The sequence below is a fragment of the Poecilia reticulata genome, linkage group LG4 (assembly GCF_000633615.1).
Source record: "Poecilia reticulata strain Guanapo linkage group LG4, Guppy_female_1.0+MT, whole genome shotgun sequence".
In the NCBI taxonomy this organism is placed as follows: Eukaryota; Metazoa; Chordata; class Actinopteri; order Cyprinodontiformes; family Poeciliidae; genus Poecilia; species Poecilia reticulata.
Window position 1 is genome coordinate 2,663,684 of NC_024334.1, and position 24,819 is coordinate 2,688,502.

The window sequence follows — 24,819 nt, forward strand, 5'->3', positions numbered from 1 at the left end:
AAGTGTGTCACTCCTTTTCTTTCATCGTCTTTACTGAGAGTCTGGTTCCTTGTGATTCGGTGGTCGACTCCCCCTGGTGGCCTGGAGGTCTTCTGTCATGTGGAGTGAGTTTGTAGCGTTTATACTTCCTGGTATTTTGGCTATTTGCAGCATTTCTCTTCTGTTTTGTGCGGTTACAGCATTGTTCTGTGGTTGTAGGTTTCTACTTTTATTTTCTGTGATTTAAGCGTTTTTCATCTGTTTTTTTGTGTGTGTGTGTGTTTTGGAGTTTCTTTCAGCTACCGTACTGTTTCCATTAAATTAAGTCTGCATTTTAACATGATTTGTAGGTATTCAAGTTTTATTGATTATTTGATGATTTGAAACATTTAAGTTGGACAAAAAACCTAGACTAGATTWAATTTGGTACTTTAAGTATATTAAGTTTGGTACTTTAAGTATATTAAGTTAAAGTTGACCAAAGAAACCAAAAAGAACAAACTTTGTCTTCACACAACAAGCTGATGCTTTTTATTTCTCTCCTCTCGATGCTGCTAAGCCTATTTAAAGACAAAAGGAAATCCTGCATTGAACTTGACATGTAATGTTTATTTTTTTACCGTTTAATGAGTTAAAGTTCCCATCTTGCATTGCGATTTCTTTACATCCATAATTTACTCAGTAAGTGGAAAATTGAGATGCTGCAGACGAACTTTTCAACTGTCTTTCTGCTTCTGTGGTYTSTCTTCATGAGCCTCTCTTARRTGTTGAGCTGCTCTCACATTTACAGAGCAAACCACAGCTGCACTTCCTATCTGTCACCAATCTACCTTCACATTTCTTCTCTAACCATGCAGCTRAARTCCCATGTGAGCGGACTGGTTGTTTTCCTTTTAACTGCTTTTCTTCCAGGTAAGTTTGATGCTTTTTCACTACATTTTTGGTTTAAAWTGAGGAACMAGGTCAGACCTTGTGGTTTCTCTTTTGATTTGTACATCTTTTCATAAAACCGCCRAAGGGTARAAATACTGATTCTGGTTCAGATTAACCAAGTCAGATATCAGACTTTGTTACACAAATCCATGTTCATGGATAAAATATYCACTTTTATCTTGTTTTTTTTCCTCCCGCATGCAGTGATGATAGCTTCGGTGGTCTCTCAGTTTTGTTCTTTCTCACTCTGTGGGTTTAAGCCACATGAAAGCARCTGCAGTGTTTCCACTGAATCGGCTGCATTCGCCATGTTTGTGCACACMAACTAGAAATAAAACTAAACTTCACTTCGCTCTCGATGAAAACATTGAATTAAATATCTGAAAACTAAAAAAAATATATACATTTTTTATTTCTTTTAAGTACTGCGACAGACTGGCGACCTGTCCAGGGTGACCTCGCCTCTCGCCCAAAACGTTAGCTGGAGAGGCACCAGTAACCCTCCTGACCGCACTAAGGGACAAGGGTGCAAGAAAATGGATGGATGGATGGATGGATGGATGGATGGATGGATGGATGGATGGATGGATGGATGGATGGATNATGGATGGATGGATGGATGGATGGATGGATGGATGGATGGATGGATGGATGGATGGATGGTTTGTTTTAAGTAAGGATATGTACAGTGTTTTTTTTTTTCAAAAGAGGAAGATGAGGTTAAATTAATGCAGATATGAATCATATTGATGTTGGCTCTCATCACCAGAGAGACGGCTCTCTAGGGCCATCCTGAAGGTAAAAAACAGTTTGTGTCCAGTATGTGTGCGGTCTGCAGACATTTCGTCTCATGAGAAATGTCGGCAGTTTTTTTGGTCCATTGTTCTAATTAAAATGTATCTTATCCTAAGCAASATCGAGATATGGGTCAGTATCTTWAAACCAACTTACTGTTGTAGTGTAATAGGCACTGACTGCACGGTTGCGATTCAGTTACTATCAAATTAATAAGTAAATAAAAATTTGCTAAACTACAGACAAATATTCTGTGCTTTTTGTAACTTTTGGATTTGTCWACACATTTTTCCTTTTCTTTTTTTTAAAAAGCTCATATTGGTGAAAATTTTTCCTAAAAAGTCTATAGAAATATAAAAACTCTCCATTTGCACCAACAATTTGCTGTGGTGATTTTTGACAATTCTTGAATTGTAGAAACCATAAGTATCTAAACTTCGGAGACCTCTGGTACAAGATATATTCATATTCCTTCTGGTGTAATTATGTGTGTGTTATTTTTAAACAGTTGTCTGTAGTCTACGTTTCCAGTTGTTTATATGTATTGTATGTGTATTTATTATATATATATAGCAACTGCTATTACGACAGATTTCCCCTAGGGGATAATAAAATATATTCTGTTGAAAATCTAAGCATTTTTCTGACATCCTCACATTTTCTCACGCTGTTTCTGCTGCAGCATCAAATGAATAAACTTTCAGAATTAAAAGTGATAAAGTTCCTTGTTCATCAGGTCTCCGCCTACAGAGGAGCGGCAGCTCTGAGGCCGTTTTCTACAGGCCTGTTCTTCAACACAACGAAACCATTCCCACACCTGGTGAGCCCCGTCACCTGAATTATGACGAGAACAATAAATAAAAAGCTGCAAAGAGGATGGCACAAGCCGTGTTAGGAGGTGTTGGCGGCATTATTGAGGTTTTCTCAAACTGTCTGGACTTTTCTTCGGAAGAACTTTCCAGAAGAATGAACTACAGGGCTGAAAATGTTAGCATTTCAGAGCGTATTAATTCACATTTTGTACGTTTTTTTTTTACTTCCATTTGGGTCTCAGTTGCTTCTAAAAATAACTCAAGCGCTTTTAAAAAAAACCACCCGGTTGATTTTCTCAATAAGTTAATGTGTTTTTTTTTTTGCCGTTAGAAAAACCTGCGGATTGTTGAGCAACATTGCGCGGGCACTCCAGCGTTACCTAGCAACCACAGCTAAGGCCAGGCCCGTTTCCTAGCAACCCGAGTAGAGCTGCAGAACGATTGGTTGGTTTTTACCACTGTGTGCGCTCTGAAGTGGCTGCTGTAATAAAACAAAACGAGTGTTTTGTTGACTTACCATTGAGGAAAGATGTTTGTATTACTGGGCATCAGTTTGCAGCCATTTTCATGCGCCTGAAAATGGCTCTGTAGGTTCTGTATGTAGTATTTTAGCTATAAAATAATACTACATAAACCTAAAATGTGATTTAAAAAAAACACCTAGTGGAAGAATTTTAGTTAAACTGAGTGAAATTTGTTCTGTCATCATCAGTGTAGCTCAACATGATGTAAAGAATGAAACATAACAAATATATTCAGGCAGTCATTTATTGTTTGCTTGTCTCAAGCCACCTGTCCAACCACAGACTTAATGCACTTGCATTTGTTGCGTCTTCAGGAAGCTACATGGTGAGAGATTATGCTGGGCAGCCGTGCATTAAAGCCAACATGGGAGCAGAGTATGTTGTTATCGAAAACAAGGTGAGAAGCTGTGAATCATTCAGCAGGGTGTGTTTGTGTGTCAAACTCATTTTCATTCTGGGTCGGTTCTGACAGAGTACATTGAAACTGTTAAAGTATTAATGAGTAGCTGTGTCTGCATTCGACATGCAGTTCTTAAATTTAAATATCAAACATCGTTTTACAATGATCTGCCCCTCCAGAATTTTGCGATTGTTTTATTTAGTTTTTATTTTGCAATCAAAATCACTTTTTGTGTGTTAATTCTAAATATTTCAAAGATATTTTGCGATATTTGCTTATATGTATGACGGTAAATGTAGCTTTACCCCAATGTTTTTGACATGTGTTGCAGAATATTTGCAATAAACTCACAATAAAGCATTCGCGTGAAAAAATGCAGGAATCTGTTGATTTTCTGTGAATCTACTTGATCGCAGAATCGTAAAACACTGGAGGGATCAGGTGATGTAATTTGCAAGAATGCAGATAAAAACTGCTTTGATTTGATTGACAAAATAACATTTTAAGCACACGGCTGTTGTCTTGAAAGTTATATTTATGCTTCCCTCTGGAGTCTAGACAGGGCCACATAAGAAGCTCTGGTGGGCCCTCGTTTTGGCCCTCGCGCCTCAACTTTGACACGTGGGATTAAATACATCCGTGTAGCATCAGTTTTGAGATTATTAATGAATATAACTCGAACCGTTTCTCTCTCTGTGTGTTTAGACAAACTGGTATTTCAGCCTGGATCCGTCCAGGGTTTTGCTGAGCGGTAAATGCAGCAAAGATGAAGCTCTTCTCTCCCTCATGCTGCCGGATAATTCTGCCCGTCTGGAGTTCACCTTCAGAAAAGTAACAAAACAGGAACCAGTTTAACTGCGCAGGATTTTCTTAAGGCATAAACATGTTAATTTGTGTGTAAAATGTTATTGTCTGGTTATTTTTCCAACAGGATGAAAATAATTTCTTTGTCACCAAACTGGCGGCTCGTTTGTTCCCTCTACCTGTTTGCAAAGGATGCCCCAGTGAGAGCTCAGATATATTACAGAAGACTTTTTATCTGGAACAGTAAAATGAAAGCTTTAATTGTTTTTGTCTTACGGCTTTATTTTCTTCACAGATAAAACATATTCTGGGTTTCTAACCAACCAGACGCTTTTCAAAGCAGCAAATGACAAAAGCTTCAAGTGTACGTCAGAGTTGCTCCTTTCGGTTTCCTCTGAGCTGCGGATCAAGTTGGTTCATCTGCAGATGCAGGCCTTCGGTGTCCCCGATGGGCAGTTCAGAGAAGGTAGCAGGAGGGCTGAAAACCTGACGCATCATAAAGTGATAAAAAAAAATGTATCTAGTGGACATAAAAGTCATAAAAGTGGACCTATTTTTCAAAATTCACGTTTTTCTATTTCCACTTGGGTCTCTTCTAAAACCAGTCCAAGCACTTAAAAACACATGCAGATGGTTTTTAGCAGTAAGTTTGATGTCTGGAAAATGAGTCATTTCAAAAACCTCTGTCACCGTTACCTAGCAACCCAAACAGAGCTCCAGCGTACTGTCATCTGGTTTTACGGCTGTATTCGCTGTACAATGGCTACTGGAAAACACAAGTGTTTTGTTGTTGACTTGCCATCCAGAAACCACTTGTTGTATTTTTGTTGGTTGTGCAGGAGGCCAGCAACAGCTTATTTGGATTTAAAGTGACAAGAGGACTAGATAAATATTTTTTTTAACTTTTCCATTATTAATATGACCTTAGCCTGCATAACTAAATTAAAAAACAAATTAAGAACCATTTAGGAGAAAAGAGCTCATAAGACATTGGAGGGATAAGAGTCTCGTTACCAAAAGGAGGTGGGTAGGAACTAATTACATTTACTTAAATACTTTTACCACACTCCTTTTTACTTTTAGTAATGTTTTTATAAAGTATCATTACTTTTATTTGAGTAAATTTTCAGGATTTTCTACCCTCTGTGAGGAACTAAACTTCACAAATAAAAAAATTTGTAAAGCAATTTAAGTTGAAGTGAGACGTCTTGTTTGTGCAAAACCTTTGTTATACAAATGATAATTTTGCACTGGAATTACTTAATTCTAACATACAATATATTTACATTACTAACTCTATTAGTTTCATTTAATCAAATTTAAAATGTGCAGATTTGGGAAAGTATTTCTTCTGCCTGAATCTGTTATTTTTTAATCATTTGTATTATTTCTTCCTTATATATTTGGATATAACTTTTCTTTTTTTTCTGTCTGATGGCATTTTTTACTCTATCAAAAACCTGCTGAGTATTTTTAAATGTTGACTTTTTGCCTCTCTTGTGTGTCAGAGGATGAGTGCTGGGCTGATTTCAACCACAGAGCGGTTCCCATCATCATCGGGTCCATAGCAACCGGAGTCGTCCTCAGCGTCGTGCTGAGCTTCCTGATCATCAGAGATCGCCGCGCACCAGGATATGAGAGACTCTGAACTTAATGTTTCACTTTTTAAATCCTCTAAACGTCTAAAACTTTTAACTAAAGCTGTGCAGTTTACAGTTTTATATCAGTGTTTATGTTTCTGTTTTTTTAACAAGCATTTTTATTTATCATTGTTGCTCAATTTCAGTGTTAAAGTATGGAGATGTTGCCTCATGTAAAGCACATTGTGGCATTTTTTTCCAACTCACCTATCAAATAAAGGGAAAAATTTCTATTAGAACATTAAAATGAAAGCCAAATTCACTTCTGGAACTCACTCTGTAAATAGACATTAAAGTATAAAGAAATATCAATGGTAACTTTTGTTATCCCTCTTTGGAGCTGCACTAGAAAAAAACTAAAGGAATGACAGACWTAGTCCCATAAACTGCAGCAGTTTCTGTCGGTCTAGAACCACAACCTTCAATATATTTCAATCAAAATTTTCAGTCAAACTTTGTCGACTTCTAGAACTCTGAAATTTTCAGTTTTTAAGGTTTCTTTCTATCGAATATTTGAATTTTCAAAATCTCCGGAAATGGACGCCAGAAATTTAAACGTAGTTGTCCATATGTTGTCCACAAGCTATTCAAATATTTATAATTTTTTACTCATTATCTATTCTTCAAAAAAAAAAGCTTGATTTAGGCCATATTTGTTAAATAATTTTATTTTGAATACAAATTTGAAATTTTTGTCCATATTATTAAATCTTTTTTTTAAATAAACGGTAGTTTTTAGTTTTCTACCGTTGCCATCAGTGGAACAGAGAAACACCCCCCTCTTGTGTTAACACTTTGTAACTACAGCACCCTCCCCGCCTCCTTAGCTCGCTTTCTGATTGGCTAGAACACTCTACGGGTGCTCAGTAGGGTCTGAAATGAATAAAAAATTTAAAAAGCTAAATCGAACATGTTGAATGAGATTTAATTGTACAGCGTTTCATTTCTTTAAGTGAGTTGTTTTCAGATATTGCTATTGGATTTGATTGTAAATAATTTGTTTTTAGATTAAAGCTTTGCGTTTTGCTCCTCTGCTGTTGTCTCAGTCTAACAAGCAGGTAGCTAGTAGCTGTAGCCTTAGCAGCAGCTGGTAGCAATGGCTGCAGTTATTCTGAGTTTTCCAACACTGCAAGGTCTGAGGATATTCACACAGTGAGTACGACAGTTTACCAGGTTAACTTCGATTAGAAATTCTCAACATTTATCAGCTTTAATTGTTAGCTTTTCAGTGTTAGCTTTCGAGTTTGCACGCAGTTTATCTTCTCTCTGTGTTAAGGATTCAGATGCGCTCTAAAAACCATAATTTACCTTTCAACAGTCACAACTTATCTCCTCTAATTGAATTTGTTTTTTCCATCATGAATTAAGATGTAATTCAAACTGTGAAAACCAGTAAATGAGAGATTAACTGAACAAGGTTAAATAAAGTTAGCAGAATGCTAAAGTGGCTGCTGCAGTTTGTTTACATCTGACATCTGGAGGTTTTCTTGCTTAAATTATCTGATCTAATATCTTAACCACATAGATGTGATTTTTTTTTATCATCCTTCACAACGATGTAGATTAAAAAACTAAACCCATGTTGTTTCCTTACCTCAGGAAGCTGTTATGGACCAAAAGAGGAGTGAGGTTTGTTTCAGGAGGTGAGAGAACAATCACATAATTTAATTTCTGGACCATAAGAGTGATATATAATCATCACTATGAATATTATTACAGGTCAGCTTATCGCGTCTATGTTATATATTTCTAATTTCTAAAAACAGAAATCTCTTTAGTTGACATCCATGTGTAATCATGATTTTTAACTTGTCATGTTGCAGCCATAAACTTCAGTGTGTTTTGTTAGGATTTAATGTGACTGGCCAAAGTGCATAATTGTGAGACGAAAGTAAAAAAGTATTTTATTCAGTACTTTTGAGTCAATATTTCATAGAACCGCCTTTTGAGGCATGTCTCTATCAGCACATCTAGGGACTCATTTGTTTTTGCAAAATGGTGCTGTTACAGTACTTAATTACATTTAGGTTTTTACTTTGACTAGGCCATACTTACGTTTAATTTAAACAACTCCTTTGTAGCTAAAAAAAATGTATCTTTAAATTTGCTGTCTTTAAGCTATCCTCTGATAACTGGGCTTACGTTGATTTAGGAGAGGCATAGTTAAGGTGGAGAGTTATAAACTATTTTGGTTGATATTTGCTAAACCATGTATAATTTTTCTTCTACTTCACAGTTACGCACTATACTTTGTGTTAGTCTGTCACATCAAATCTTAATAAAAATACAAAGCAGTTCATGTTTGTATTATCAAATGTTAAGAAAATTAAAGGGTATGAATATTTCTGCAATGTAAAACTCCTGTCCTGATTCTCACTTTATATATGTTTTTAATTTTTCAAATTTGTGAATAGTCCCCAAATAATAATTTAGTATTTATTTTACATTGGACATTTTATTGGGACTATTGAAACTTTATGGGATTACAGTGTATTCCTATGAATCACTAAATCCTGAAAATATGCAAAGGTCTATTATTCTTCTAGAATGGAAAAGCCTAATACTTGAGCATGTCTTTATGATAAACAAAATAAATGTGTGCTTATACGGACTCCAGATGAATAGAGATGATTTTTCTTGAACTTCTGCAGAGGTGGGAAGAATCGAAAAGGTTCTGATCGCCAACCGAGGAGAGATTGCGTGTCGTGTGATGCGAACTGCCAAAAAGATGGGCGTCCGCTCTGTGGCGGTGTACAGCGACGCAGACAGACACTCCATGCACGTTGCCATGGTGATAGATCAGCTATATTTTCATGATACTCTTGTTTTTTTATATTATATTCTCCATCAGACCTGAAGTTTGTTTATTGCAGGCGGATGAAGCGTACCACATCGGACCGCCTCCTTCCCAACAAAGTTACCTGTCCATGGAGAAAGTTCTGGAAGTGGCCAAAAGATCCGGATCCCATGTGAGTAGCGCTTCTTAATTAAGATTTTATTTATTTATTTATTTTTATGTGTATTTTGTAACTTAAGGATGCGTCGTTCACACAGCAAGCCTTGATACTCAATTTCGTTTTTCCGACCGAAATCAAACTTCTGTGTTAACGGTTTCGGTCCCCAAAGCAACCCGCATGCGCAGAAGAAGAACATTGACGTCACACGTCAGCGCTCTGTTTACGGAAGTAATAATGGATTCCGCCCTTTATGGATCGATTTTTAAAAAGTTTATCCATCAAAGGTAGTTGACAGTATCGTTATAAAATCATAATAGGACGAAGTAAGCTAATAAAAGTAAAGCAGAATTAATAGCAACGGCTTTTTGTGGAGAATTGACTAAAATTTCTGTAGGGAAGTTTGTTCGGAGTGGCGGGAATGGGAATTGATGGGATTCCCTTCACTGACTCGAAGTTAAGATCAGATAATTTCTTCTTTCATAATTAGAAATTTTAGCCATTGTTTTCGTCCTGATTTACCGCTTCTAGCTTTTTCTGGTGCAGAATTATGACGGTTGTCTCACGTCAATGACGTAAAAACCGAATAAAATGCGACATGATCGATCAGACTGCAGTCGCTTTGAAAGCAATCCGATGCATCTGATTTAGTACCACATATGGAGGTGACACACATCGGTTTTACCTGGGCTGTGAAAACATCGGAATGCAGAAATTTTACTCAAATAAAATTTGTGATACTTAAAAATAAAATTACTCAAGTAAAAGTAAAGTAAACTGTAGTAAAATATACCCGTAAAGGTATTTTTTTCCCCAAAATTAAAATTACTCAAAGTTAATGTAACAAATTATTACCAAACTCTGGATGTTAGTCACATTTGGGCAAAAAAATCCCCCAAAAAGCAGATTTGGTTCACATTTGCCTAAATGTGTTGTGTTCATGTTTCCAGGCGGTCCATCCAGGCTACGGCTTTCTGTCTGAAAACACAGAGTTTGCTGAGGCCTGTAAACAGGAAGGAATCATCTTCATCGGACCTCCATCCTCTGCCATCCGAGACATGGGCATCAAGAGGTGACCCACCTCCGCCCCGGGTTTTTATTTGGAAATATTCAAACAGCCTGAGAAAAATTAACTTATTTTCATTCACAGCACGTCCAAACACATCATGTCTGCCGCTGGGGTGCCAATCATAGGCGGTTACCATGGAGAGGACCAATCAAATGAGAGGCTGCAAGCTGAGGCTTCCCAGATCGGGTTTCCGGTCATGATCAAGGCAGTCCGTGGAGGAGGAGGGAAAGTGAGAGGAAACCCTTAACTAAAGGAAATTTCATAATTTTAGCTATTTCCACTATAAAACAACCTGAAATATTTTAGGGAATGCGAATCGCTCGGTCCGACTCCGACTTCCTGGAGCAGCTGGAGTCGGCGAGACGGGAAGCCAGGAAGTCCTTCAACGACGACGTGATGCTGGTGGAGAAGTTTGTCGAAGATCCCAGGTAGTAAAAGCTTTAGGTTTAACTTCAGGTTGGATTGTGTTTGAATGCCTGTTTTTTCTTTTCATTTATTTCCTGCAGACATGTAGAGGTTCAGGTGTTTGGGGACATGCATGGAAACGCCGTCTACCTGTTTGAGAGGGACTGCAGTGTCCAAAGGAGACATCAGAAGATAATCGAGGAGGCTCCAGGGGTAACGGAACGCCGGGCATTCATTCATTCATTCATTCATTCATTCATTCATTCATTCATTCATTCATTCATTCATTCAGTAGGAAGTAGGAGCAACTTTCCAGGAATAATTGACTTTTAGATCTTTATTGTTTTGTTTGTTTCTGAATCTCCTCCCAGCCTGGAATCAGTCCTGATGTTCGGAGGAAACTGGGAGAGGCCGCCGTCAGAGCAGCCAAGGCTGTGAACTACGTGGGAGCAGGTGAGGCCGCAGCGACCTTTGACCTCTTTGCTGTCGCGGAAAGCACCACCATAATGGATGCTGTTCATTGTCTTGCAGGCACAGTGGAGTTCATAATGGACGCCCAGCACGACTTCTACTTCATGGAGATGAACACCCGGCTGCAGGTGGAGCATCCAGTCAGCGAGATGATCACAGGAACCGACCTGGTGGAGTGGCAGCTCCGGGTGAGGCAGAACCACCAAACCCAGAACCGCAGTGAAGTCCCCCCACACTCTTCAAATCTAACAAAATTGGTGTCAAATGGTTGTGCTACATTTGTGCCGTTATCTTTTTAAAGACTCTGCTATGTTTGTGTAGCAAACAGTTTTTGATTGTTTTGCTTTTGCCTTGAAACTTTTTTATTAATATCTTTAATATGATGGCTGCACAAACAAAACTTTTTTTTTTTTTAGATTTGGGTAACGATGGAGGCTGATTGACCTTTCAAACTTTCATTAATATCTTCAAAGAAAAAGCAGCACGAACGTTTGACTCCAATTTTGTCTGATTGGAAGATGAAGGGGGGGCAACTTCACTCAGGTCCCATCAGCTGATAGTAAATAATTTTAATGAAACATTTCCTCCAGGTGGCAGCGGGGGAGCGGCTGCCTCTCCTCCAAGAGGATATTGCCTTAAGCGGCCACTCCTTCGAAGCCCGAATCTACGCCGAGGACCCAAACAATGACTTCTTGCCTGGAGCGGGGCCACTGCTGCACCTGTCCACGCCTGCAGCAGACCAGTACACCCGCATAGAAACCGGCGTCAGAGAAGGTATTAACACAGAATTAATGATCGATTAGTGGTTTATTAGATTAAAATTATTTCCAATCATTTCTGCTTAGAGCTTCTGTTAATGTTGTAGTTTAGCCTCCATCCAGCAGAGGGCGCTGCTGGTCATCCTTAAGCGGAGCCGTTGGTACAGAAATTAAAGATGGCGGCACTATTACAGAACGAAAAGGACGAACGGTCCTAAAAGAGTTGGGTGGTGGATGCAAAATGCACTTTACGCGGTTCTGTTTCGAAATATAAAGACAAACCAGGTTCCTGAAGTTTCACCAAATGTTGCGTTTCAGTTTCCTGGGAAGTGGAAACTCGGAGCTGGATTAGAGGTTACATCCGAGGTCAAGGCGCTCTAGTTAAGACGTCGGGGTAAAGTTACTCCATCTTTTCTGGCGTTTCAAAAAGCAGCTGTGCAGTACATTGTAAACGTCTCTCATTCCAACAACAAGAGAACTGTTACATATTTATACATGATTATATCATGACAGAAAAGCAGAGGAAAAATTGTAACATGATAAAAAAAACATGGCGCTGATAAAGTTGATTTTGAGGGCTGTCGTGAGTTAATGCAGAGAAGTTTTATTATTACTTCAGGAGAAATGCAATTAGTCAACTTTAGATGAACACATTAATCATTACCTTGTAGGCATGAAGAGCCTGACTTGTTTTTATGAACTTGTGCAGAAAACCTGAAGCTCTCCTGTTGCTTTGGTTCCAGGTGACGAGGTTTCTGCCCACTATGACCCRATGATCGCCAAGCTTGTAGTTTGGGGAGAAGACCGATCTGCTGCGCTGAAGAAGCTGAGATATTGTTTACGACAATATAACGTAAGATACTGTTTATTTGTTTACGCAGAGACAATATACAGCATCTCCTTAACATTTCAAAATRAGATGCATGATACAGGTTATAGCAAAAAAAAATGCTAATTTCCACCTGCAGTTCCTGGACAGGTTGATGTAACCATGATTTAACAGATTATGAATTGGTGAAAATGAGTTTAGTAATTAATTACATTCATGTCTGATAGTTAATTATTCAGATCTCACTCCAGCAGAACAAGCTAATTTACAAACCAATAGACAGTTTATTTGCCTTCAACAGAACAAATCTACATATTTAACAGTCACATTATTGCTAAATAAAATATTTTATAATTACACTGCAAAAACGAATTGTACCAACTATTGCTTGGTTAAGTTTCTAGTGAATATTTATATGTCAGTACATTTCTATAAGAAGACAAAACTAACTTACAAGTAGGAGCTTGTTTTAGGTGAATTATTGCTTAAACTAGATTTTTAAGCAAATCTAGTTTAAGCAATAAACTGATTATCTKGCTGATTATCTGACTTATAAAATGGGAAAAATGTAATTTTGTAAGTGACGTAATCCTCCAGTTCAACTAATTATTTTGAAATCAATATTGACTTAAGAGAATCTCCTRCTTCTTGCTGAAAAGTTATTTGTAAGTTAGTTTTGTCTTATTTCAAGTGAACTAAGATATTTGCACTAAATCACTAGACAAAAATGCTTGATAAGTTTTGTTTTTGCAGTGTAGAACATCTTACAAAGTAATTTGGCAAACAATTCAAATGACTCCTTGCGATATAATAGGACAGTTTTTTTTATAAAACTGCTGCACTCGCCTCTAGAGGGCGCCCTTGTGRCTGTAGTTATGTTATCTGATCTCAAAGAGACTAACTTTGTTTGATTGGATTTAAAAAAAATAATAATTCCAAATAAAAAAAAACATATTTAGAAAGAATGTGACGATGTTGTCCATCATCTCTGCTGCTTGTCGTTTTTGTCAGATTGTAGGTTTAAACACCAACATAGACTTCCTGCTGAGCCTCTCCGGCCACCCCGAGTTCGAGGCCGGACGCGTGAGCACCAGCTTCATCCCTCAGCACCACGCYGACCTCTTCCCCGCTCCMAGAGCGCCGTCCGGGGAGACGCTCTGCCAGGCCGCCCTGGGCCTGCTGCTGCAGGAGAGGAAGCACACCGAGGCCTTCACCCAGGCCTCCACAGGTCAGCAGCATACRGAGGGCGTTTCTGCAAAAGCAGGCRGAGAAGATAATGTTTCTGATGTTTTTATTTTAGATCCCTTCTCACCGTTTGGCTCCAGCAGTGGTTGGAGGAACAACATTCAGTTTAACAGAAATATGAGGCTGCAGCTGGGAGACAAAAGTGAGYGAGAAACATGCAGTTTTCTACTTTCGCAGGTTGATTTATGGCATCTTTCTGCACTGCAAAAACACAAAATTGGTCTAGATTCTTTAACAATCATCTTAATGCACTTGAAATAAGACAAAACTAACTTACAAGTAACTTTTCAAAAAGATATATCAGCTTGTTTTAGGTGAATAATTCTTTAATATTGACAAAAAAGTACCAGCTATAAGTGAATTAGTACTTTTTCATCAATATTAAGGAATTATTTCCCCAAAACAAGCTCATATGTCTTGCTGAAAAGTTACTTTTAGTTTAGTCTGATTTCAAGTGCACTAACACATCGGTACCAGAAATTAGACCAAAATACTGAAGAAAAAAGTTGTTTTAATGTGAAAAAAGGCTTGAATCGCATTATTGCGACCAGACGTAGCGCGCTCAATGTGTGTTTTCAAAGATTAAATATTTCCTTATTTATGAAACTTGTACCAAAGTATAACTTTGCAAGATGCTCAAATAATTTTAATAATTAATTTTCCATGTTGGAGCGCTCATAAAATCATTCTGCTAATATTAAAACTTTATTTTTGTAAAGTTATGGCTTTAATTTCATAATTAAAAATCTAAATCTAATTTTATCGTTAACATGAACTCAAACTCTAAATAAATAGAAGAAGAAAAAGTCTTCAAAAACCAAAAATTTGATAAAAATTTACCAGATTGATCAACATTAAAAAGTTTTAATGTTAAAATCAGCTGTTTGCCTGTTTCCCAGCTGCTCTGTGGGATTTTTTTGGTATTCATTCAGATTTTTGCTGTTTAGTTTTAAACGAGCATTAAGACGTTCATCCGTTCTTCAGTCTTAAAAACGCTTCGCTGTGCTGAACGTGGCCCAGACCAGAGTTTAAGTTGTTTCCTTTTCTTGATTATTTCTAGAGGTCGATGTTGTCGTCACATATAACTCGGATGGAAGCTACAGAATGCAGGTAAGCTGCAAAGTCTCTGCTTTCAATACAGATTTGTTTTTAAGTCCTATTATGTTTAATATTTTGTAAAACCTGTTTGTTCCTTGCCACCCCAGTTATGCTTTAAAACATATTAAACTTTTGCTGTTTCAGAATAATCTACCTGAGATTTTTTATATTCCTGTCACTAATCTACAAAACGATTACAGGAAATAAAGTTGTTTCTTATGATCTTTTACAATAAAAATGTGATTGATCATGTCAGCATCTCCGTTTTTCTAAGAGTGACTTGTTTGTTTTGTGAATAAGTTATTTAACAAATCCAGGCTTTTTTTTAATTGACATTTAAGTTAAAGAAATTTAACAAAGTATATTTTTTCTAAGCTTCTTGTTTCAGTAGAAACATCATGAAATGACGACTTAATTCCTATTTTTAGTGGTGAGATTGTTCTAAAAGTAGCAACATAATAACTTTTACGCTCATTCTGTTCTCTGATGATGAAGAAAAATAACTAAATGAAATAACTTTTTACATGAATGTCAACAGTTTCAATATTTTAGCATTAAAATCGATTTTTAAAACGGGAGAAGCAAACTTAGAAATAGAGCTTTGTCTGTCCTTCATGTTCTGTGCTTCACACTGCAGCCTGAAGTGACTCAATTCCGATTTTTTTGCTGGGGTCGTTCACACTGCCAGTAAATGCTTCCTGTATGTGTTCTGCAGTGTAAACGGGCAAACGACCTGAAGTGTCCCGCATGCGCAGTAGAGGGCGCCATAGCGTCAGCGTTCTCAGTGTTCTGCCAACCGCCATAAAAAGAAGAAGAAGAGCTCAGTGTTTGCGGAAGTAAMCATGGAGGCTAACGGTGGAGCTTAGCTTATATATTTGAAGTTGTTGTCCAACCGGAGCAGCAAATTAACAAACTTAATCCTCATATAATCCGTCATGGTTGTTGTTTTTCTTCCCACTTGCGCGTATCAGGAGCAGAATAGTGAGATTTGTTGAGAATCAGTGACGTTCAGTTCGGATGAATGCGACCTGRACGTTATGGTCGCATTTGAATCGGATACGTATCGGATATGGGTCACATTCTGAAAAGAATCCGACCTGAGCTGTTCACACTGCCATGAAAAGATCGGATACAGGTCGCATTACGTCAATAAAAATCGGAATTGGGTCACTTCAGGCTGCAGTGTGAAATATATGTGATGGGTGATATTATTTTTATACGTATTTAAACAAAATAGCTTTTTTTGTCAGCCAGAGATATTTTTAAAAGTAAAAACCTTTAAATGAGCCTTCATAAACTTAGAGAGCTGCACATTTTTGTTTTGGAAACGTTTGGGATTCTGATGGGAATTTGTAGAAAAGTGTTTTTCTTCTAATTTAAAGTTAAAAATACGACTTAGAGTAAATGTTATATGTACATTTTAAAGTGAGCCTGTGGGTTCTGGCTGCAGGTTGGACAGGCGGTGTACCATGTGACCGGCGCCGTGGAGCTGGAGGGCGGCGCTTCGTTCCTCCACTGCTCCGTGAACGGAGTGAAGTCCCGACCCAAACTGGTGGTTCTGGACGACACGGTTCACCTGTTCTCCATGGTACCATCCAAACCAGGGCCGCAAATTACTGTCGTCTTAGTAATCAGTTAATCTATTCTGATGATCAATCAGTTATTCAGATGAAAAGACACATTCTGCAGACTTTTCATTTAACTTAARCATATTTTATTAAACGTTATAAATACATAAAAATGTGAATAAATAATTTTTTCTTGATCATTTGTAGCAAATAATTCAACTTCAATATCAATATGTGGAAAGCTCAGCTCTTTTTGCTTCACTTATCAATACAGTGTAGAGCTGATCTGCTTATTTTTAATTTTTTATAATTGCATAGCAAAAAAATGCTTGATAAATTATTTTTTACATAATTGGAACCAGATGAAACTGAAGCTGCCACTTATTTTAACATTTTTGTCTTAATTACTGCTCTGAGGGTTTTCAGCAAATGGCTGTTTTATKAGTCTTTACACTCCAGTTAACAATCAGTTAAATTAATTTACAAATATTTAAATGATCAATTAATCRCGATTATTCTGATTTACTCCAAAAAAATTTAAAATCAGGACCAACAAGATCAGAAATTCTGTTATAAATTGTAAAACAAGTCCAAACGCTTTAAATATTGAAATATTGTTAATTGATTACTAATATTTCAATATTTGAAAAATCCATTAATCATTTCAACCGTACGCCAAACACTGCTGCTCAGAAACACGAGACAAGATTGAAATTTACTGTTTCATTCACTCAGATTTTAGTTTTAAAAGTTTGTTTCTAATTTTTACATTTTAATCTCTTTTGTTTCGTGTTTCATTTTCCTGGTTTGTTGAAATCAGAACCTACAAAATCAGAAGAAATTCTGATAGAAATCGTAGGAATTCAAATGTAAACACATAAAATACTGAAATAATCTGACCTGAAGCCTGAAGCTGATTGGATGGTCTAATCTTRCAGGAAGGAAGCGCTCAGGTTTCTGTTCCTGTGCCAAAGCACCTGGCCGGTGTGAGCGGGTCGGGCCAGCAGGGCGGCGCCGTCGCCCCCATGACGGGAACCATAGAGAAGGTCAGCAAAGACGCAACATGGCGCTAGTTGTTGTTTTCCATACATACTGACTGKACATGTGGCTGATTTTCTGCTTGAAATCCTGGAAAATGCTTGAATTTTAATTATTCTTTGTTCTTGATTTCTGCATAAAGTCCTTGACGGAACTCGATATTTGAACTGCACAGTTTGGTAACGGGGTGCAATCTAATGTTGGAATTTAGAAAACATTAATTACACTTGAAACCACCTAATAAAAGATACAGTTCTGTTTTTTTAGGTGGTTGAAAAATCTGAAAGCATAAATAAAAAATTCTAAAAAAGATTTCTTGCATCATTTTCTGTCATTAAGCAAATCAAAATAAGTTTGATAAATTTAATTGAAATAAAACGGTAGGAGTTTAGTATATATATATATTTTTTCCTCACTGCCTGAAGTTAAATATGACTCAACCTCTGTTGTTTTATTTCAGTTAAAATTACTAAAATAATTTTTATTTGTGTCAGAAAACTTTGCAAGAGCAAATTTTAGAGATTTTATGTAACTTTCTTTGTACGTTGTATTTTAACACCATTACTTCGGATTGTTTCAATGAGATTAAGGTTTATTATTCCTTATTGATTGTCTCAGATTTTATACATTTCATACCTGGGGTTGCTAGGTAACGGCCCAGCCCCGTTACCTAGCAACCCAAACGGAACCCTGCAGGTTTGCTCAACGTTTCTGACCGATCTACAATGGCTGCTGGAAAAAAAATTAATAAGCATGTTTTGTAGACCCATCCTAACCTGGTGAAGGAAGAATAATATGGCACCTCTAAGGCTGTGGTATCAGAAAAATCTGTTTTTGAAACGTTAAAGCAGTGAAACAGCAGATTGTGAGAGTTGGCTGCTCTTTTTTGAACTACAACTCAGGAGAGTTTTCTCTTTATTATTTTTCATTTATTTGAATCTCTGAGTTTATTAATGTTTACCTCCGGCACCGAGGCGACCGCAGAGGTCTGAAATTACATTTCAGTCTCTCTCAGACGTGTTGACCTACTTCCTGTTTATGTCCAGGTGCTGGTGAAGGCTGGAGATAAGGTGACGGCTGGAGACCCGCTGATGGTCATGATCGCCATGAAGATGGAGGTGACCAACCCGCACGGGCGCGCGCGCGCACACACACACACACACAAGACGGTTAGCACAGGGCTTCTTGAAGTGATTGCCACCAGGGGGCGCTGTGGTGGCTTTAAAAAGTTGGAGGGAAGATGAAAAAAATGCACACAAAAAAGGAATTAATCTTAAATTTTTAAATAATTTCTGTTTTTCAGTCTTTTTCTACAATAAAATATGAGTTAAAATACTTAATTTTAACTTGTATTTAAAACTAAAAAAATAAAACCAGAGTTTGTAATGCAGCTTTTATGCAAGACGAATGAAATTATTATTTAATGACGATTAAAAAACATTCTAAAAGTTTGTTTCTTTAGATATTCTGCATCATCATCAGAGGTCAAAGGTTAATGTTCTTTAAGAACCTCTGGTTTAGCGCGTTTGTGACGGCGCTGGTGTTTGTCTCTGCAGCACACGATCCGGGCGCCAAAGTCAGGCGTGATTAAGAAGGTTTTCTTCGTCGAGGGATCTCAGGCCAGTCGGCACGCCGCTCTGGTGGAACTGGAGGAGGAGAAGGAGGAAGAGGGGAGCAGCCAGTAAACGTTCAAACCCACCGACAGGAAGAAGAGCAGGAGGCAAGCTGAGTGAGAGTCAGAATCTCCTGTCATAGAGCAGCAAAGTTTTTCAAAGTTTCCTTTTTACTCACATGAAAGCATCAGAATCTGAACCAGTCTATTCTTCAACTGAATCATGCGCAGCACCTTCAGGATGCAGTCAGTGTGTCAGGATGCCTCTTTTCTTCAGTTTGGTGTCATTTTCCTGCTTTTACTTGACACATAAAAGAGAGAAAGATGTGAAAATAACGTGCAGTTTTTCTAGCAAAACGAGCACAAAACACGAAAAGTGGCAAACGAAAGAAAAACAGCAGGAAGCACAACAGCTATTAGACATTTCATTAGAATCTGGTGGATTAAATAATTTTCCTACTCTGCTCAAAGTTGTCTATTGTGGAGATAAAAAAAGTTCATTTTTCCAGATGAAGTGTGAGCTCTTCTCTGCGACTCAGCAGGTCTTTATGGTGCTTCGTTACTGAACTTAAAGTTCCCAGAAAAGCAAAGGTTTCATTTCATTTTCATGGAAAACATGAAGGAGTATCAGAGCCATGCTAGGAAAAGAACTAAAAAATAAAATTAAGAGAATAAAATCGGAATAATACAAAAATAAAATCATACTTTGGGATTAAAGTCTCGAAATGTGAAACTTTATTCATATTTCAAATATGTGAGAATAAAGCAAAAAAGAAAACAAAAAGTTGTGAGAATAAAACCACATTTTGCAAACAAAACCAAAATAACACAAGTTGTTGCACAACTTTCTAATTTTTTGACTTTAATTTTGCAGTTAAATTCTTTTTACATTTTCTTAGCGTGGCTCTAAAACTCAATCATGAGAAAAACCTCAAACTCCAACATTTTTACTAATCAGATGTCAGAAGTTCAACGTTCGCATCAGAAACACTCCAGAGGGATTTTGAGGGAGGATGTTTTATTCTTGGTGTAAATCTGTGACCCCAGGTTGACCCCGTGCTGCTCGATAAGTGGGTCGCTGCTTTCAGCAGACAGATGTTTGTTTCCGTTTCTCTCCGCCAGCGGATGATTTTCACACGCAGGACGTTCTGACGGGTTTCTCTCTCCTTACCGACGGTGAGGCCTTATTCTCTGCGTTCACTTCCTGGATTGTTTGTAGCTGATTGTAACTGTTAGTTTTGTCAAATACTGTAATAAATGATTTCTTTTTTCTAAATACATCCAGCCACCTGTGATGTTTTATAACAAACACTCTTTAAAAGGTGCGTATTTATTTATTTAACAAGGAGGGAATTCTTCACTGGTCGTTTCATTGATAGTTTAAACCAGTGGTCCCCAAACTACGGCCCGCGGGCCGGATCCGGCCCGCCTCCACATTTGGTCCGGCCCCCTGAACAACACAACAACAACAACAACAATTAACAGTTAATTCTTAACAACAACATCTGAAGAGCATTCAGATTTTTTTTCATATATTGTAGAGCTGTTGCCTTGCAGCAAGAAGGTTCTGGGTTCGATTCCCAGCCTGGGGTCTTTCTGCATGGAGTCTCCATGTTCTCCCTGTGCATGCGTGGGTTTTCTCCAGGTACCTCCCACAGTCCAAAAACATGACTGTCAGGTTAATTGGCCTCTCTAAATTGTCCCTAGGTGTGAGTGTGTGTGTGCATGGTTGTGTGTCCTGTGTGTCTCTGTGTTGCCCTGCGACAGACTGGCGACCTGTCCAGGGTGACCCCGCCTCTCGCCGGGAACGTTAGCTGGAGATGGGCACCAGCAACCCTCCTGACCCCACTGAGGGACAAGGGTGAAAGAAAATGGATGGATGGATGGTATTTTCCGGTTTATATGTGGATTTTCCTTCAACCACCAGGGGGCTCTTTAGCAGGAAGTGTGTCCTGTAAACTGTGGGTTTTTTGTTTTGCATGGCGCATTGCTGCCATCTGTTGGACTTTTGGGGAACTGCTTGACTTTTATGTTAATTAATCAGTACGGTTGTTTGCTAGCGGTAGAGCAGATGAACACACGTGTTTGTTATGAACGCCGCATTCCAGTTCTTCCAAGCAATGCCTGTAAGTAGCAGCTTATATTTCAAAACTTTATGTGAAAGTTTAAAGTTACTTTCCCTCAGTGGAATATATACTAGTCAGTCCCAGTGACCGTTTCACTAACGGTTTTTGGGTAAAAATCAATCGAGTAACGCACAACAATTTCCGGCAGCGCAGGTGATAACCAGTTAACATTTTTTCTGTTACAAACTGACTCCGGCCCCCCACCAGAGAAGGGAAACGTTATGTGGCCCTCACAGGAAAAAGTTTGGGGACCCCTGGTTTAAACCTTTGGATTTCATAGCGGTTCGTTCTTATTTCTGATTTTTACAGACAACAAAAGCAGTAATTAAGTAAAAGTTACTAATAATCTGCTGAGTAATGAGGCTGTTTGGAATAAAAACACAGCAGAGGTGAGATATCGGAAGCTAAAGTGATGAAAAGTTTATCAGAAAACATCATTGCAGAGTTAAAAACTTACCTTAATCCAATTTCTGTTTTTCTGTTTTGTACTTATGTTTTAAAAAAATACAAATTAAGATTTATTTGGTGTTTCTGTGATCTGCTTGTTTTTGGGTTTGTTTCTGTAACTATTACTTAAATGCTCATGTTGGTTTAATTTTACATCCAGATTTTAATTTTGCCTCAATTTAGAATTTTGTAGGATTTATTTTAAAATTGTATCACTTTATATTATTGAGAATCTAAAATAAAAGCCAACTTGCAGTTTAATTTTGTCATAATTTATTTAATTTTACATAAAAAAATTATTTAAATCCTTTAAATTTTGCAGTAAAAATGAAACCTGTAAACTTCCTGACTCTTTCTTGAACATGTTTTTTTGCAGTATTTTAAATCTATAAATCTTTTCTACTAACTTTGAAAATCCAGAATATGAAGTTGTTAGATCTTTATTGTATAATAGTATCTTATGTAATAATAATTTTGTCCAAATAAAATTCTGTCTGCAATTTAATGACAAAATTTCAGACAGAATTTAAAAACTACGAWAAAAAYATTAATATTTGCTGTATTATTACAATACCAACACTGTATATAATAATTTTTATGTTTAGTAAGTCATTTGTATTTATTTCTAGTTTTAATAAATTGACATTTAAATTATGTTACACTGTTGACTCAGAAGATCAATTTTTATTTATGAATATAATTATTTTCCTTCATCTTCACACATATAGACTACATTGTGTTTATTAGATAAAATCCCATTAAAATACATTTAATTTTGTATTTATGACAAAATGTGAATAAAATCCCTCTATATTAATACTTTAAGGTACTGTAATATTGGGTGGAAAACTAAATTATAAGGTAATTAATTTGCTCTTGGACTGGCAATGTGTCCTAACTGGTGCATCATGGGACAGAGTTTCACAAAATTAAATATATTTTTTAAATGTTTGACAAACACATACTTTACTGTTTGGCTGTGCTCGTGTATTTTTCCATTTCTAAACAATATGACATGCTTCTTGTCAGAAATCTTTATTTCTGACTGAAAATAACTGCAGAAACTCCCCAAACAAAGTCTTCAGGACGTAATGAGGCCAGACCTGCAGCAGGACTGGTGTCTCCCGTGAAGCATGGCAGTGAATGTTAACATGTTAGCCAAAAGCTCTTCCAGGCACTTGCAAGATTGCAGTTTAAATTAAATTCTGCACAAAGCTGGGACAGCGGCCAGGCATTATCTTGTGCCTTCCCATCATCCGTTTCCATAAACGACATTGAGGCTGTTGTGGATCAGTGGCTCTCATTCTCCTGCCTCCATTACAAAAACGCAGCCAATTGTCTGTGACCATCAGCCGAAACTCGTGCTTACAAAGACCTCAAATGAATCAAAGAGGTAAAACCCCAGAAATCTAATCAAAATAAATGAGTATTTTGGTTTTATTCTATATTTTCTCTCTTTCTATGGATTTATTTGTCTTAATTTTGCATGTTTTTGAACGTCCCTTTGGGTCTCATCTGCTTCTAAAAACAATCCAAGCACTTAAAAAAACAACATTCAACCATTTTGTGGTAATAAGATGTTTTTTTTTTTGCAGGAAAAAATGCTAGAAAAAAAAAAATTTAGAATAATAAAAATTCCCTAGAAAAAACTAGAAATTTTGTTTAGAAATTCAAAAATATTCAACTTTTAGAAATTTCTGAAAAATTTTAATTCAGAAATTTCCTTGTTTCTTCTAGAAATTTTTGTAGATTATTCTACAACATTTCAGATTTTTTTTTGTTTTGTTTTGTTTTGTTTTGGCAGGAATGTACTCCCTCTTTTCTTTCCATCTGTGATGTCTGTCATGCTATTGTACAAAACGGCTCATTCTGAAAAAACCTCATAATCTCATTATCCAAGAATAATTTTGTGCAAAAATGTAATGAACATATTTTTAGATTAGATTAGATTATTTAAGATATCAATGAAGCATTTTTGAGATTGAATTTTGCAAGAGATCGTATAATTTTCCCGCCTGAAAGCCCCAGGCTCACTCCAGCCCAGATGTGAGAAGGAAGGGAGGTCCCAGATGTTGGCGCTGCGGTGGCCTTACGTAAGTCGGCGTAAACTAGAGATTTCACTGACTGTCACATGGGGTGAAGCGCAGCAGGCAGCGGATTAAATCCTGGATTTTCAGAGGAAATCTGCCTTTTTAAACAGAGTTTGTAACATGTCTGCTTTTACAATAACAACATAAAGCGCTTCAGTAGTTCTGCAGCGTCACATCGACGATGAACATGAACTGAACCCCATACTTTCATTTATTTTACTATCATGACGCCCACATAGGGAATCCAGATGGAAAACAAAACAATTTGCTGAATGAGCCGCCTTATAAAGCCAGAATATCTGCATTTGGATCAGTGGAAAACATCCAGACTCGTCCACTAACCAGAGTTAGAGAGAGGTGGAGAGATAGAGGCGGGCGGCTGCAGCTGTTCTGCTCCAAATATAGCTGCTGGCAGTGGCACACATCGATTACACAGGATCATTAGCATTAGCTCCTCCTGCAGCTAACCACTGCATGTTTTCAGGCTGAAAGTGGGACATATCCACAAACATCTCACAGTTACTGCAGTTATTTAGACTCTAAGTCTATCATACTTTATAACACAATCTGAAAGCATAAAAAATATTTTCATTGATTAACTGGATTAAAATTGGCACATTCTGCTGATTTTCATTTAACCACTTAGGCCTTTTTTTCATACAATATTAGAAATGCATTACAAGATGCAAATAGTTTCCTTTTTTAATAATAAAAGTAACATTTTAACAGCATTCCTTTGTAGCAAAAATACTCTAACATGAAAATCTCAGACTTCTGGTAAGTTACAACATGAGGCTGATTGACAGCAATAAGGCCCTCCTCCTGGCTCTGATTGGTTGTTTTTGGTACATTTCTCCAGACAACAATGGCTCACTTATCTGTCTTAAACCACCAGGACATGGTCAAAGTTTAATAAATATCACCTTCCTATATTAACGGCCTGAGAGATTTTTTCTTTTTGCCTAAATTTGTAAAAAACAAATAAATATAAAAAGCCATATTTTAAGAAGGTGGTAATATAGAAAAAACATTTTATATAAAGGCTACAAACAGCAGTCACCATAATATTACAGTATGACACAGATAATCTGTTTAAACTTCTTCAACTATTGCTGAAGAAATGCGCCGCTCTGGTCAAAAACAACCAATCAGAGCCAGGAGGAGGGTGCTAATGATATTCCTGTAAGAACTTACATTACACGAAAATCATTTATCCGTTGTC

The 24,819-nt window shown here is 37.2% G+C and overlaps 2 protein-coding genes across 3 annotated transcripts in view; both read left to right on the forward strand.

Moving 5' to 3' along the window:
- lamp3 (lysosomal associated membrane protein 3) overlaps positions 1-6,199 on the forward strand; it is a 16,176-nt gene extending 9,977 nt beyond the window's left edge. The window contains 7 exon segments of one of the 2 annotated variants that reach the window (XM_017304437.1): positions 41-891; positions 2,444-2,527; positions 3,358-3,440; positions 4,149-4,274; positions 4,375-4,447; positions 4,543-4,713; positions 5,756-6,199. In XM_017304437.1, the coding sequence (XP_017159926.1) occupies positions 678-891; positions 2,444-2,527; positions 3,358-3,440; positions 4,149-4,274; positions 4,375-4,447; positions 4,543-4,713; positions 5,756-5,895 (891 nt within the window). In that variant the 5' untranslated portion in view covers positions 41-677 and the 3' untranslated portion in view covers positions 5,896-6,199. 2 annotated transcript variants of the gene reach the window in all.
- Positions 6,200-6,622: 423 nt separating this feature from the next.
- On the forward strand, positions 6,623-20,214 carry mccc1 (methylcrotonyl-CoA carboxylase subunit). The gene is made up of 19 exons (XM_008406285.2): positions 6,623-7,039; positions 7,487-7,530; positions 8,539-8,678; positions 8,761-8,856; positions 9,792-9,913; positions 9,992-10,139; positions 10,217-10,338; positions 10,417-10,528; positions 10,687-10,768; positions 10,847-10,974; positions 11,377-11,560; positions 12,288-12,397; positions 13,385-13,601; positions 13,674-13,760; positions 14,679-14,728; positions 16,167-16,304; positions 17,223-17,330; positions 18,369-18,440; positions 18,879-20,214. Exons 1-19 carry the CDS (start codon positions 6,984-6,986, stop codon positions 19,005-19,007), a joined length of 2,145 nt encoding a protein of 714 aa, XP_008404507.1. The 5' UTR covers positions 6,623-6,983; the 3' UTR covers positions 19,008-20,214.
- Positions 20,215-24,819: the final 4,605 nt, after the last annotated feature.